This window comes from Heloderma suspectum, chromosome 4, assembly GCF_057233095.1.
Source record: "Heloderma suspectum isolate Gila_16-S chromosome 4, 16-S_ref, whole genome shotgun sequence".
In the NCBI taxonomy this organism is placed as follows: Eukaryota; Metazoa; Chordata; class Lepidosauria; order Squamata; family Helodermatidae; genus Heloderma; species Heloderma suspectum.
In genome coordinates, this window is record NC_139461.1 from 196,012,419 (window position 1) to 196,026,471 (window position 14,053).

A 14,053-nucleotide genomic window follows, 5' to 3' on the forward strand; every position below is an offset into this window, starting at 1 on the left:
TGCCAATCTGTTCACCTGAGGCAGCTGCTAATCATATAGAGAATGTCCCTATGCAGAATCAGTACAGGTGGCCTAAGCACCACTGGTAAAAACAAACCTTAGTTCAATCTGGTACCTCTTGTGAATTTGTTTTTCGGTTTTCCCTGCCAGAACTGGGAGGTAGCAGCTGTCTGGAAGGACTCTGCATGTCTTTAAAAAACAACAACACCCAGAAGACAAATATATTTATACTCACACATTTGTCAAGACAAATGGTTTTTATTTGTTTATTATTTAGAACATTTATATCCCGACTTTCTTCCCTGATATTACTCAAGGCAGTATATATGGGGTCTCCAGGCGGTCTCCCATCCACGGATTGACTAGACCCAAACCTGCTTAGCTTCAGCAAGGTGGGTTGCATCATGTGCCCTCAGACCATGCTCTAAGAAGTTCGATGGATCAATAGTATATTCACATAGAAATAAGTTCCTTTGCCTATTTATGGCAGGCAAATTTGCAGCTGATACATACAGTTTTAAGTTTTATACTTATATATCTCAGATGGTCAGTCAAGACTCTAATGTTGTAGCATCCTTCTACTTATAAAAACTGCAAATAGTGCGCATAGTCTTAGAAGACATGTTCCTCCTTCACTCTCAAACAGGAGGGAATGCCTGTCCTAAGATGGCATCTGCTGCAACTTATTTATTCAGCACCAAGAAAAAAGGGAACAATGCCTCTATCTTCAAAAGTATTGTTGTCGTTCAGTCGTTCAGTCGTGTCCGACTCTTCATGACCCCATGGACCATAGCACAGCAGGCCTTCCTGTCCTCCGCTCTCTCCCGAAGCGTGCTCAAGTCCATATTCATTGCATCAGTGATGCTATCTAGCCATCTCATCCTCTGCCGTCCCCTTCTCTTTTTGCCTTCAATCTTTCGCAGCATCAGGGTCTTTTCCAGTGACTTTTCTCTTCGCATTAGGTGGCCAAAATATTTGAGCTTCAGCTTCAGTATCTGTCCTTCCAAGGAGCAGTCAGGGTTGATTTCCTTTAGGATGGACTGATTTGACCTCCTTGCAGTCCAGGGGACTCATAAGAGTCTTCTCCAGCACCACAGTTCGAAAGCATCAATTCTTTGGCACTCAGCCTTCCTTATAGTCCAGCTCTCACAGCCATACGTTGCTACTGGGAAAACCATAGCTTTGATTAGACGGACCTTTGTCGGCAAGGTGATATCTCTGCTTCTTACTATGCTGTCTAGCTTTGCCATAGCTTTCCTCCCAAGGAGCAAGCGTCTTTTAATTTCATGGCTACAGTCACCGTCTGTGGTGATCGTGGAGCCCAAGAAAGTAAAATCTGTCACTGCTTCCATTTCTTCCCCTTCTATATGCCAGGAAGTGATGGGGCCAGATGCCATGATCTTCGTTTTTTTAATGTTGAGTTTCAAACCAGCTTTTGCACTCTCCACTTTCACCCTCAACAAGAGGCTCTTTAGATCCTCTTCGCTTTCTGCCATTAGGGTGGTATCGTCTGCGTATCTGAGGTTGTTGATAATTCTCCTGGCAATCTTAATTCCGACCTGTGATTCATCCAACCTGGTGTTTCTCATGATGTACTCTGCATATAAATTAAATAAGCAGGGCGACAGTATACAGCCTTGTCATACTCCTTTCCCAATTTTGAACCAATCGGTTGTTCCATGTCTGGTTCTTACTGTTGCTTCTTGACCCTCGTACAGGTTTCTCAGGAGACAGGTAAGGTGGTCTGGTACTGTCATCTCTTGAAGAATTTGCCACAGTTTGTTGTGATACACACAAAGGCTTTAGCGTAGTCAATGAAGCAGAAATAGACGTTTTTCTGGAATTCTCTTGCTTTCTCCATGATCCAGCGAATGCTGGCGATTTGATCTCTAGTTCCTCTGCCTCTTCCAAACCCCGGTTGTATCTCCGGTAGTTCTCAGTTCACATACTGCTGAAGCCTAGCTTGTACGATTTTGGGCATAACCTTGCTGGCATGTGAAATGAGCACAATTGTACAGTAGTTTGAACACGCTTTGGCATTGCCCTTCTTTGGAACTGGAATATAAACTGACCTTTTCCAGTCTTGTGGCCATTGTTGAGTGTTCCAAATTTGTTGGCATATTGAGTGCAGCACTTTAACAGTATCATCTTTTAGGATCTTAAATAGCTCGGCTGGAATACAGTCATCTCTTCTAGCTTTGTTGTTAGTAATGCTTCCTAAGGCCCACTTGACTTCACTCTCGAGGATGTCCGGCTCACGTTCAGTGAGCGCACTATCATGGCTATCAGGGACATTCAGATCTTTCCTGTATAGTTCTTCTGTGTATTCTTGCCACCTCTTCTTAATCTCATCTGCTTCTGTTAGGTCCCTGCCTTCTTTGTCCTTTATCATGCCCGTCTTTGCACAAAATGTTCCCTTGATATCTCCGATTTTCTTGAAGAGATCTCTAGTCTTTCCCATTCTATTGTTTTCTTCGATTTCTTTGCATTGTTCATTTAAGAAGGTCTTGTCTCTCCTTGCTATTCTCTGGAACTCTGCATTCAGTTGGATATATCTTCCCCTTTCTCTCTTGCTTTTCGCTTCCCTTCTTTCCTCAGCTACTTGTAAAGCCTCATCAGACAGCCACTTTGCTTTCTTGCATTTGTTTTTCTTTGGGATGGATTGAGTTGCTGCCTCCTGAACAATGTTACGGACCTCCGTCCATAGTTCCTCAGGCACTCTGTCTATCAGGTCTGATCCCTTAAATCTATTCATCACCTCCACTGTATATCCATAAGGGATATGATTTAGGTCATACCTGAATGGTTTAGTGGTTTTCCCGACGTTCTTCAATTTAAGCCGAAATTTTGCAATAAGAAGCTCATGATCTGAGCCACAGTCAGCTCCAGGTCTTGTTTTGACTGACTGTATAGAGCTTCTCCATCTTTGGCTGCAAAGGACATAATCAATCTGATTTCGATATTGACCATATGGTGATGTCCATGTGTAGAGTCGTCTCTTGTGCTTTTGGAAAAGAGTGTTTGCTATGATCAGCGTGTTCTCTTGGCAAAACTCTATTAGCCTTTGTCCTGCTTCATTTTGTACACCAAGGCCATGCTTGCCTGTTATCCTGGTTATTTCTTGACTTCCTAGTTTGGCATTCCAATCCCCTATGATGAAGAGGACATCTTTTTTTGGTGTTAGTTCTCGAAGGTGTGGTAGGTCTTCATAGAACCGATCAACCTCAGCTTCTTCAGCATCAGTGGTTGGGGCATAGACTTGAATTACTGTGATGTTGAATGGTTTGCCTTAGATTCGTACTGAGATCATTCTATTGTTTTTGAGATTGTACCCCAGTACTGCTTTTTCCACCCTTTTGTTGACTATGAGTGCTACTCCATTTCTTCTAAGGGATTCTTGCCCACAGTAGTAGATATAATGGTCACCTGAATTAAATTCGCCCATGCTTGCCCATTTTAGTTTGCTGATTCCCAAGATGTTGATGTTCAATCTTGCCATCTCATGTTTGACCACCTCCAGCTTACCTTGATTCATTGATCTTACATTCCAGGTTCCTAAACAATATAGTTCTTTACAGCATTGGACTTTCTTTTCACCACCAGAGGCATCCACAGTTGAGTGTCCTTTCGGCTTTGACCCAGCCGCTTCACTCTTTCTGGCACTACTTGGGAATTCCCTCTGCTCTTCCCCAGTAGTATATTGGACACCTTCCGACTTCAGGGTCTCATCTTCCGGCATCATATCTTTTAGCCTTGTGATACGTTCCATGGGGTTTTCTTGGCAAGAATACTGGAGTGGGCTGCCATTTCCTTCTCCAGTGGACCACATTTTGTCAGAACTCTCCACCATGACCTGTCTGTCCTGGGTGGCCCTGCATGGCATAGCTTATGGCTTCACTGAGTTATGCAGGCCCCTTCGCCACAACAAGGCAGTGATCCATGAAGGGGTAGTGATCTATGAGTATAATTATATGTAAATTTATGCAGATTTGATTCATTTATTAATCAATTAGATCTCATCTGATCAATTAAGAGTGCAGTCTTATGCATGTTATGTGCTTCCTCCAGTATCAGAGGCAATATGCATGTGCACACCAGTTGCTGGGGAACATGGGTGGGAGGGTGCTGTTGTGCTTGTGTCCTGCTTGTGGTTTCCTGGCCGACAGTTAGTTGGCCACTGTGTGAAAAGAATGCTGGACTAGATGAACCCTTGGTCTGATTTAGATTGGCTCTTATATTCTTAGGTTCTTATGTTTAGACAGAAAGAAGTCCTACAACTCCCAGCATGCCCCAGCCAGCATGGCTGACTGGCGCATTCTGGGAGTTATAGACTATTTTCTGTCTAAACATGCATAGGATTGTGCCGTAAGATATTCTTAATCAGGTGACAGCCCTATATTAGTAATATTAAAATCTTAAATGTCTTAAAAAACTTTCAAAATAAGTTTTTTTTTTTAAAAAAGGTAAACATCCAATTGTGCCTCTCCGTCACCGGAATGGTGACAGCCAGCAAGCAGATTCTCCCCCTCCGCTGCAGCCCTCCGGGAAGATTTTGCGGACATGCAGAGGGCTGTAACAGGTAGGAAAGTAAAGGAAAGTTCCATTTGCATGAGTGCAAGTCCACTCACTCAACATTGGATGTAATCCTAGAATATTAGGACAGTAATCTTGTGTACCGTGCAATTGAGGGCAACTGGAATTAGTGGGACTTTCGTATACTTAATGGGATTGCACTTTGGATGTGCAGGCAGGACATTATATTTCCAGCATAAAGTGGAAAATCTTATGTGCCCCCAAATACTTCAAATGTGCAATTATGATACATGTTTCTGTTTTGCAAAAAAAATCTACTTTTGTAGACACTGATCCCAAGAGTGTCTTTGTAGCATCTCAATTAGATGTGAATAATTTATGAAAGCACTTTCTGTCAAAAAGCAAATTAGTTGGAACAGTACTCACCCATGTTCAAGGGCTGGGAAAATCCCAGAAGCCTGTTCACCCAGGCGCCTAAAATGTGTTTCTTGGATCTGTCAAAGAGGTTGCCTGCCTTGTCTCACTTCTAAAAAGTAAAATGTTTTCTTTTGTTCCGTTCCTGCACAGATTATGAAATATGTACAGAAGTAGGAACACATACTTCTTGAGTGTTATTAGAAAGCAAAGTTTATTATACCTCACACTTATAGTTGTCTGGTATGTGTTTGGCTTTGATATCTTTTGCCAGATGAGTTTTGGTTGGTTATGTTAAAGATTCCTACAGCTTGACTCTGATCCAGCAGAATACAAGCAAAGCAGCTGGGGCTACGTATACCTAGTCCTTTTTTAAAAAGTCAAAATCCATCACATTTTGTTGGTGCACTGTCCATGTGCGCAGCCCTGCCGGTTGACTTGGGCTGGGGAGTGTGTACGCAACACCCATTTGTGGGCATGATTCCCATCCAGCTAGAGATATGCTCATGGATGCCTGCTTCCGGGCTTACATGACCCTGACAATACATGTATAGCCCTTGGGAGCTGTAGTAGAGTAGATTTCTTGAGGACTGGTGGCTTTGGGAGAGGAAAGAATGATCTTTCTCCTACCGAGCACAGGAGGCCAGTCAGTACAAGGAGAGTCCTGCCTCTGGGATTGAGAAGACAGTCTCCAAAAGGAACTTCCGGAGGAGGTGGGGCTACCCCCATGCTTGCCAGTTTTACTTCCTGGCAGCTTCTCCTAGCTCTTGTGCACGAGAGCAAACCCCCCCCCCCAAAAGGAAGAAAGAAAAAAGAAGACAAAGAAGAGAGGAGTGGCTTGCAGTCGTGATGCAGGGGAGGTGACCGCTCCTCTGGCATATAGAGGACTGGCTTGCAGTGGGGAGAAGGATCCAGGACCCCCCCAAGGTCTTTTTACCTACCGCCGCACAGGCGCCGGGGAAGGCCCAACAAGACTCCGGCTCGGCCGTTGCAAAATGGAGGGAATCTCAGCCACGGGTCGAGGCAGATGCTGCTATCAGCCCCCTCCCCACCAATGACCAGCACGGGCGTGGCAGAGTGAGACCTCACCAGGTGGCGGAACCTGCGAGGGTCGGCGGTGGCTTCCATTGCCCCCCCTCCAAGGTACAGGAGTGGCCCAGAGAGGGTGAGTCAGGCGGTGGCAAGGCCACTCACGCCCCCCCTGTTTCCCCCTCCCACTCGGAGAAGGGACTGAAAGGGTGGGAAATCCAGGGGAAACCCCTCGGGCCCATGCCTCCATTTGGAGCCTCAGAAGGGGCGGGAAATGGAGGACCTGAGCCCCCCCTTCCCCATCGCAGCAGCCTCTGGATGAAAGGGCAGGGGGCCTGGAGCTCAGCTGTAGGCCCAACCCCGAGGGCCAAACCCCACCACAAATCCGGGAAAGGGAAAGATCCATTCTGGATTTACTGGAGGAGGCCATTCGCCAAATCAGACACAAGGCCTCCCCCCAGGAGTAGACGAGACACTGAGAGCGCTCCCACAGGAGCACATCCAGGGAAAGGGCCCATCGCAAACAACGCACTTGCTCGTGCTCATCCAGCTACAGCTCCATGGACATCCAGTGCAGCAGATTGCACTCCAAATGGAGGTGCAGTTGCACCCCCACCCCCTACTCCAACTCCAGGAAAAGCAGGCAGAGGGGGAGGAGGAGGGAGGCCTCGGGCAGGTCCCGATCCACCTCAAGTAGGGGCACCTCTGGGAGGAAGTGCACCAAATCCTCATCTCCGTCCACCGAGAGAAAGAAGGCAAGGGGACGTGGAGAAGGGAGCCGAAGGGCCAGAGCCCCTTCCTTATCCATGACCTACCTCTCTGATTCCCAAAGCTCCAGATCCCCTTCCCCCAGATCAAGCTCATCAGAATCTGAGGAGATGCCTCGGAGGCAGACAAGCCCAAAGAAAAACTCCAGCAGGGCCATCTTTTCCCCTCAGAGGAATTCCCCAGAGTAATCTCCAAATGCCTTAACATCCTGGCGCTTACAGACCAGGAAAAAGGCACATTACCCCATCAGGGACGGCCAAAGAGGGCAGGGGCAGTGGCGGCCTTCCCATCGCCCCCTCACCCATATGTGCCACTTCCACTAAACCTGGAAGAGACTCTACACAAGGAGTGGCCTAAGCCAACCAGATCTAGGACACTCCATCGCCACTGTGAGACGTTCTATCGCCTGCTAGAGGATGCCATGCAGGATCTGGTCACCCCAAGAGTAGACAAACTCATCGCAGCTCTCAACTCCAAGGCCCTCCTGACCTCAGAGCAGGATGAGCTTCCCTCAGACCAGCACGATCGAAGGGCTGAGGCAGCCTTCCGTAGGGGCTTCGAGTCCTCAGCCACTTACATGTAGGTGGCGACCAGTACCCTAAGGAGACAGGTTTCTGCCTTATGATCTTAGGGGAGCTAGGAGGGAGGTTCTGACTCCCACATCAAGAGGTTCCTGAGGGCAGCCTCACTGATCAGCCCTTTCCCAGTGAGAAGGTTCCCTACGTGGAGCCTCAACCTCATGCTCAAGGCACTGTCCAGAGCCCCATTCGAACCCCTAGGGGCTGCCACCCTTAAGGTGTTGTCCCTCAGGACGATATTCCTTTTGGCCATCACGTCCACCAGGAGGGTCTTGGAACTGGGGGGCTCTTTCGGTGGAAAAGGAGCCTTGTATTTTTCACAGGGGCAGGGTCCTCCTCCTGGACCCAACCTTCATCCTCAAGGTCAACTCTGACTTTAACAGAGCCCAGGAACTGGTCATCCCATCCTTTTGCCCTCACCCTTCCAACCCCCAGGAAAGGGAGTGGCATACCCTGGATGCCAGGCAGGCCCTCAAATTCTATCTGGATAGAACCAGGCCCCACAGGCAACACAGCACCCTATTTGTGTCCTTCAGACCATCCTCCTTGGGCAAGAAGGTGACAGTAGCTTCTCTAGCATGCTGGCTTCGCGAGTGCATCGCACTGGCCTATACCTCCAGTGTTCTAACAGCCCTGGAGGGAATACTGGCCCACTCAGTTCGGGGGATGGCCACATCAGCAGCTGTCTGGGGTAGGGTTCTGCTTGAGGAGATCTGCAGGGCAACCACATGGTCGTCTGTGCATACGTTTACACATCACTACAAAATCAACCTTTTTGCCTCTGCAGAGGGCGCCTTCGGCAGGAGGGTTCTCCAGGGGGTTCTACAGCCCTAGCAGGGGGCTGGCCTAAGGGTTTGTTGGCCCAACCAGGGATAAACTGCTTTGGCACATCTGACTGGCCTCCTGCACTTGGTAGGAGAAACGGAAATTCTTTACTGACTGGTGAGTTTCTGTTCTCTCTGAGTGAAGGAAGCCAGCCAGGCCCGGCTGGGCCGTCCTTCTTCTAGACGACTCCTAGGCTAGACAGGCTTCACCACTGCTGCTTCCTCAGCCTGGTCATCAAGGGTCACAATCGAAGACGGTCAGGAGAGAGGGCTTCCAAGGAGTTTCAACGACCTGGAAGACTCAACTGCCAAGCATGGGGGAGGCCCTACCTCCTCCGGAAGTTCCTTTTGGAGACTGCCTTCTCAGTCCCAGAGGCGGGACTCTCCGCGTACTGACTGGCCTCCTTCACTCGGAGAGAACAGAAATTCACTGGTGAGTAAAGAATTGCCGTTTCCCTTCACTCACAGTATATAAAAATAGGAGTTTTTTAAGGCTTAAAACTGACATGCTGAAAATTCAGACGATCCTTTATTGAAAATTATGTGTGTATGAATTTAAATAAGCTAATTAACACAGGCCTGTTTTACTTTAGTTGCCTGGTCCCAAAGATTAGTGCTGCAGATAGAATGACTTAATTTACTTGTTAATCTACTCTCTCCTCCTCTCCAGTTTGCTCAGCTATCTTGCCCTAAAATATATATTTGTTAATCAGAACTCGGATTCCTGTAGGTAACTCTCAGAATTGCAAAATGAATGTGTGACACAGAAAGCTGGCAAGTGTGGGGAAGAGGAGCCCTTTCTAGCTGACACCAAACGCAGGAAACAATCTGAAGTGTGCCAGCACTAAATTTACGGATGATAAGCATGCAGCTGGGGGAATGAGTGAGAATGTGCTGGGTTCCAACTTATTAGCACAATAAATGTCAACAGAATGGTAATTTGCTGCTCTCTATTTCAGATTGCACCTCTTGTGATAGAGTCAAGCAAATAGAAGGTGCTATTACTGGTAGTCAAGTTAGGAAGAGCTGTTGTAATCCGCCACCTTCAGAGTCAGGCTGTTATCATGTTCAGCCTGAAATGTAAATATAACTTCGAAATGTACAAGGGGAAAACAAAACAAAAACCAAAGCAAACCCAAGACACAAAGGTGGTGTACCAGTTTTGCATTGCGGATGAAAAAGCTCAAGCAAATGTTCCACTCACAGGATTGGATCCAGACTTGGTCATAGTTAGAGCAGAACCATTAGAATTATGACTAACAAGTCCCATTGATTTCAGTGGGTCTGCTGTATGACTAACCCTGGATCGAACTCAATGTTTGTCAAATATTGTATGAGGCTGAGAATGCTGCGAGGAAGGTGGCAGCTTATCATTTTGATTGAAGTATGGGTGTCATTTGTAAGCAAGGGAAGGAGTGAGGTCCCCTTGCTTCCTAGACCTGCCGCAGGCACCTGTAAATCTAGAAGCATCTAGTATAGCTTTTTCTACTAACTGCTACTGGTTATAACTGCAAGCATCTCCTGAGAGGAACAGGAACCAAGCAAAGGTTACTGCCTAGAACTCCATTTTGTTCCAGGGTGCTGCTGCTTCTGCTTGAAAAACTGGCCTGCTGCTTATTTAGCACAGCTACCTTTCAAAACTGGCCTTAACAAATAGTTGCATATTATTTCTGTTTTAATTTTATTTAAACATTTATTTTGTAATGTAATGGCCCCAGGCCTGTAACCAAGTGACCAGTAGTTTTAGAGGGGCCTAGAGATCCATAATGCTCTCAGCTTTGGTTCATGGGCTGCAATTCTCTTGCTGGAGGGCCTCTTGGCTGGTAAGATGAGTCAAAGGTTGATATCACCGTCTCACTCAGCACATACCATGCTAACGAGCTCTGAATCTTATCAGGACCTAGGATGCGCCTGAGAAGTGAAGCTCTGTTTATGCTAAGCTACAGGTGTCTGTGCTGGGAAAGTTCTGATTGTTTTCCTTCTGAACAAGCACTGTTAGTCTATGCTGGGAAAGTTGCAGATGAACGCTAATTAACGCTTGCTTCTGTTGTGCTGCCTCACTGCTAAGATGTATGGTATAAAACCCATTGTACCCCTTGGCTCTGGGTTCAGAGAAGCTGTCTGATCCAACCATTGGGTATGCCCATGTGCTGTAAGTACTCAATAAAGTCTCCTTGTAAGTAAACCTGGATCTGGCTTATCACTTCCACGGCAACTTCAAACCTTAGCAGCCCACGGCTGGGACATACATGTAACTGCACATTGACCCTGGTGTTTTAGGATAAAAGACAAAAAGAAGAGCTGTTCAGTGAATTGTTCACATTTGCAGAAACCTTGCCTAACATTGTTTAAAGGTTGCAATAATCCATTACAATTTGTTTTTCAAAAGCAATTTCCGTTGTTTCACAATAGGTTCACTAATTTGTTTTATCTGATGATAACTGAAGGTTTTCATGCTTCTGATAAATGCCGTAAATATTTGACTGGTTAGTTGACCCAATCTCTCTTGAGGAGTCAGATGCCCCAGACTAAACTGGCTATAGTGATTGAAGACCAGTGGACTGTCTCTTCAGTGCTATTGTGTGCTGGTACGTTTTATAAGGGTAGTACTCAAGGTTGTCTGAACCATTTCAGCTTACACTGCTCATTAAAGAGGCTTTGTCTGTTGTTTTACAGAGGGCATTGAAGGTCGCGAAGCCGTGGCGGCAATGAGATGGTGGGGGTGGGGAGGATCAGACATAATTCCATTGTCAATCATATGAAGGGAGAGCAAAACTTGGGAGGTAGAGGAAAGACGAGCTACTTCAAAAGAAGTCATCTGAAATTTGGGACTGCTCTGTTGCACTGTTCCAATCTGTCTCTCCAACCCCTGTAGAATGAATCAACCTGACATTTTAGCAACTTTTTGAAGAAATGGGGTGAAGTGGTTGGAGCACATCAAAGAGATGAGGCAGCGAAGATCTGAAAAAGAGCACCCTTTCATCTCACACCCTGATTTTTACCTGCTTTAGTAGGAGCAGATGAGGACCTTTCCCCCTTTTATTTTAGCGAATGCATTGTTATAGTTCTACCACCAGAAAACAGTATTTTTTGCCATCAGAAGATAATACAAATCATGTACCGTGGTACTCTTTTTCATTGCCTTTCATTATATAAGCCTTCCCCAACCTGGTGCCCTCCAGATGTGTTGCACCACAACTCCCATCATTCCCTGACTGGGAATGATGGGAGTTGCAGTCCAACACATCTGGAGGGCACCAGGTTGGAGGAAGTTGGATTATGTGTTTAATTTGTTGTGACAGTAATGAAACTCAGCATTTATATAGCGCATTCCAAGTGTTCAAAGCATTTCACATACATCGTCACAGTAATTCTTCCAACAACCCGGTAAAGCAGGACTAATATGCTTACGTTGCAGATGGAGTGGCCCACCTAGTGAGTGGCCACCTAGTGACTGAGGCAAGATTTCAACGGTGGTCTTCTTGGCTCTTAGTTTTAGCAATACAGTGCTATACAGTTACAATCAGCCTCCAACTGTAACCCCTGTTTCCTGGAAGCAGGTGGAGAAAAAACAGTGAGCAGCTTATAAAACAATAATTAGAATTTATTTAACAGAGAAGGGACGTGGCAGGGAGGGGGGGAGCAAAACAAGCATCCAAAGGAATGAATGATTTAAAGTAAGTAGATGAACAATAAAAAGGGAATCAAATAGTGGTATGTTCCATAAAGGTAGATTACTTCTTAAAACCTGTCTGTAGCTGTGCAGTTCACAAATCAGAAGGAACTGTAGGCTTCAGTTACTGACTTTTGGTTATAGAGCTGCTGCTGTCTGGTAACTGGGGAAGGGCAGGCTGCTGCTGCTCTCTTTCCTGGGGTGTGTTTCCATACTATCGGCTTCACTTGGCTTGCAACTTTTTTGCTTTGTTTCCCCAATCGCATCTGTGGCTTTTCCAGTTTCCACAGTGCTTAAAGTCCCGGCTTATCATCGCTGTAGCCTGGGGCTCTGTGCTGTTTCCACTGAGCTCTAATTGAATTGGTTTCTTGATGGCTGGGTGGAGCCTGGGTTGGGTCTGATTGCTTCATATGTGTTCCCGCCTCTTCCTCCTGCTGAGTCTCCCCTCCCTCTCCCCCTTTGCTGACAGAAACATACTTCCGGTTGGGGTGGGGGGATTGGAAGTGAACGTCATCAGACTGGCAGGGGCTGCTGAGCCAATCAGAGATGCTCCCCCCCTCCAGGCTCTACTCCCCTTAATGGCAATCTTGGGAACAAGCCTCATTGACCCCAATGGGAGTTGCTTCTGAGTAGACTTCCCGGATGTATGCCCAATTCCACCCATTTTCCCCCTTTCCCTCTAAATAGCAGGCTACCACATTAGGAGGCACCCCTAAGGCTACCGCTGTAGCAGGCACACGCTAAGTCGCTATCTCATTATCACACCATTGTGCAAGTCTTCCACCAATACACATAACGGAGAGCCAGTGTGGTGTAGTGGCAAGAGTGTTGGACTGGGAGCTGGGAGATCCGGGTTCTAGTCCCCACTCAGCCATGGAAGCTCACTGGGTGACTTTGGGCCAGTCACACACTCTCAGCCCAACCCACCTCACAGGGTTGTTGTTGTGAGGATAAAGTGGAGAGGAGGAGGATAATGTAAGCCGCCTTGGGTTCCTTGCAAGAGGAAAAAAGGCGGGATATAAATGCAATAAATAAAATAAATAATAACCTCCATGTCAGTATGTTGCTATGACTCTATGACTCTATCTCTCAATCACGAAATAGCACTAACACGCATTTGCGCTATCATGCGATAGCGCTATCCCGCAATAGCACATTAGATCAGGGGCGCCTGCTGACTCCTGTTGAGGTCAAGGGGACTTGTTTAGGAAAATGTGCTATTGCGCAATAGCGCAAATGCATGTTAGTGCTATTTCACCATTGAGTGATAGAGTGACAGTCATAGGAAGATACTGACATAGAGGGTGTGCATATTGATTGAAGACCTGTGCAATTGTGTGATAATGAGATAGCGACTAAGCGTGTAATATGAAAACTAGACTATGATGCTTGTGGCATCGTTTCCCTGGTCCGAACGACACAAAGGAATATTAGCCATGGATCCTCCCCACGTGTAGTTCTGAGGAAGTGACCTGAGCTAAACCTGATTTTCAGGCTGTAGTGGAAGTACTTGCTTGCCCACAATAGCAGGCTTATAAGCATTAGTGTTCTAGCGCTTATTTTCAATGATGTTTTAAAAGTTGGTCCCTTGGCATCCTGCCCCAAAGCAGTGATGAAACATCCGGAAAACAGGGAGGGAAAGGGTTGGGTCACTGAGGTCATGAGAGAGACACCCACAAGGGCCAGGCTACACACCCCATGGGCAGAACTATAATACTGACCTCCGTGCAGTTGTGGAAACAGGTCAGTAATGGAGCCAAAGTAAGCTGGAAAAGTCAGACTATAACCAGTCTCAGAAGAAGTGTTTTTTCCGTGATAAATGCGGGGCTGGTGCTGAATGGCCATGATGTCATGGAAACACAGAGACCTCACCGCGCAGCCAGGTTGGAGTAAATCGCTGGTGGAAACACAACTGTGGTCTTTACTCAGCCTCCTCAGGACCTGTCTTTTCCTCTTCACAGTTTTCCCCACCTCTCTTCCCAATCTGTCTCCTAACAGTGCTTTTACACCATCCCCTAAAATTCTCTACAGTGGCTCATTAGGGTCAGAAAAGATTGAGATGCTGGTGTTCCACCAGAGGGCTGCACTCACACCCCTTTCTGTTCGCCCTCCCACACTGTGAATATGAGCTTATGAATCTCATATGCTAAAATGGGGTGAAAAATCATACTTTTTTCATAACCTACAGGCACCTTCTGGGGCAAAGCACATATTACACCTCCCTTACCACAAAC

The 14,053-nt window shown here is 46.6% G+C and overlaps 1 protein-coding gene across 8 annotated transcripts in view; it reads left to right on the forward strand.

The window, feature by feature from the left end:
- Positions 1-14,053, forward strand: part of RWDD3 (RWD domain containing 3) — a 36,546-nt gene that overhangs the window by 13,532 nt on the left and 8,961 nt on the right. For 3 of the 8 annotated variants that reach the window (XM_084851853.1, XM_084851854.1, XM_084851856.1), the window contains one exon: positions 4,464-4,579. The exons of 3 other annotated variants lie outside the window; for them this stretch is intronic. In XM_084851853.1, coding sequence (XP_084707979.1) covers positions 4,561-4,579 — 19 coding nt within the window. In that variant the 5' untranslated portion in view covers positions 4,464-4,560. Of the gene's footprint in view, positions 1-4,463; positions 4,580-10,558; positions 10,735-14,053 lie in introns of all 8 variants that reach the window. 2 more of the 8 variants (XM_084851850.1, XM_084851848.1) reach the window with 1 other exon arrangement.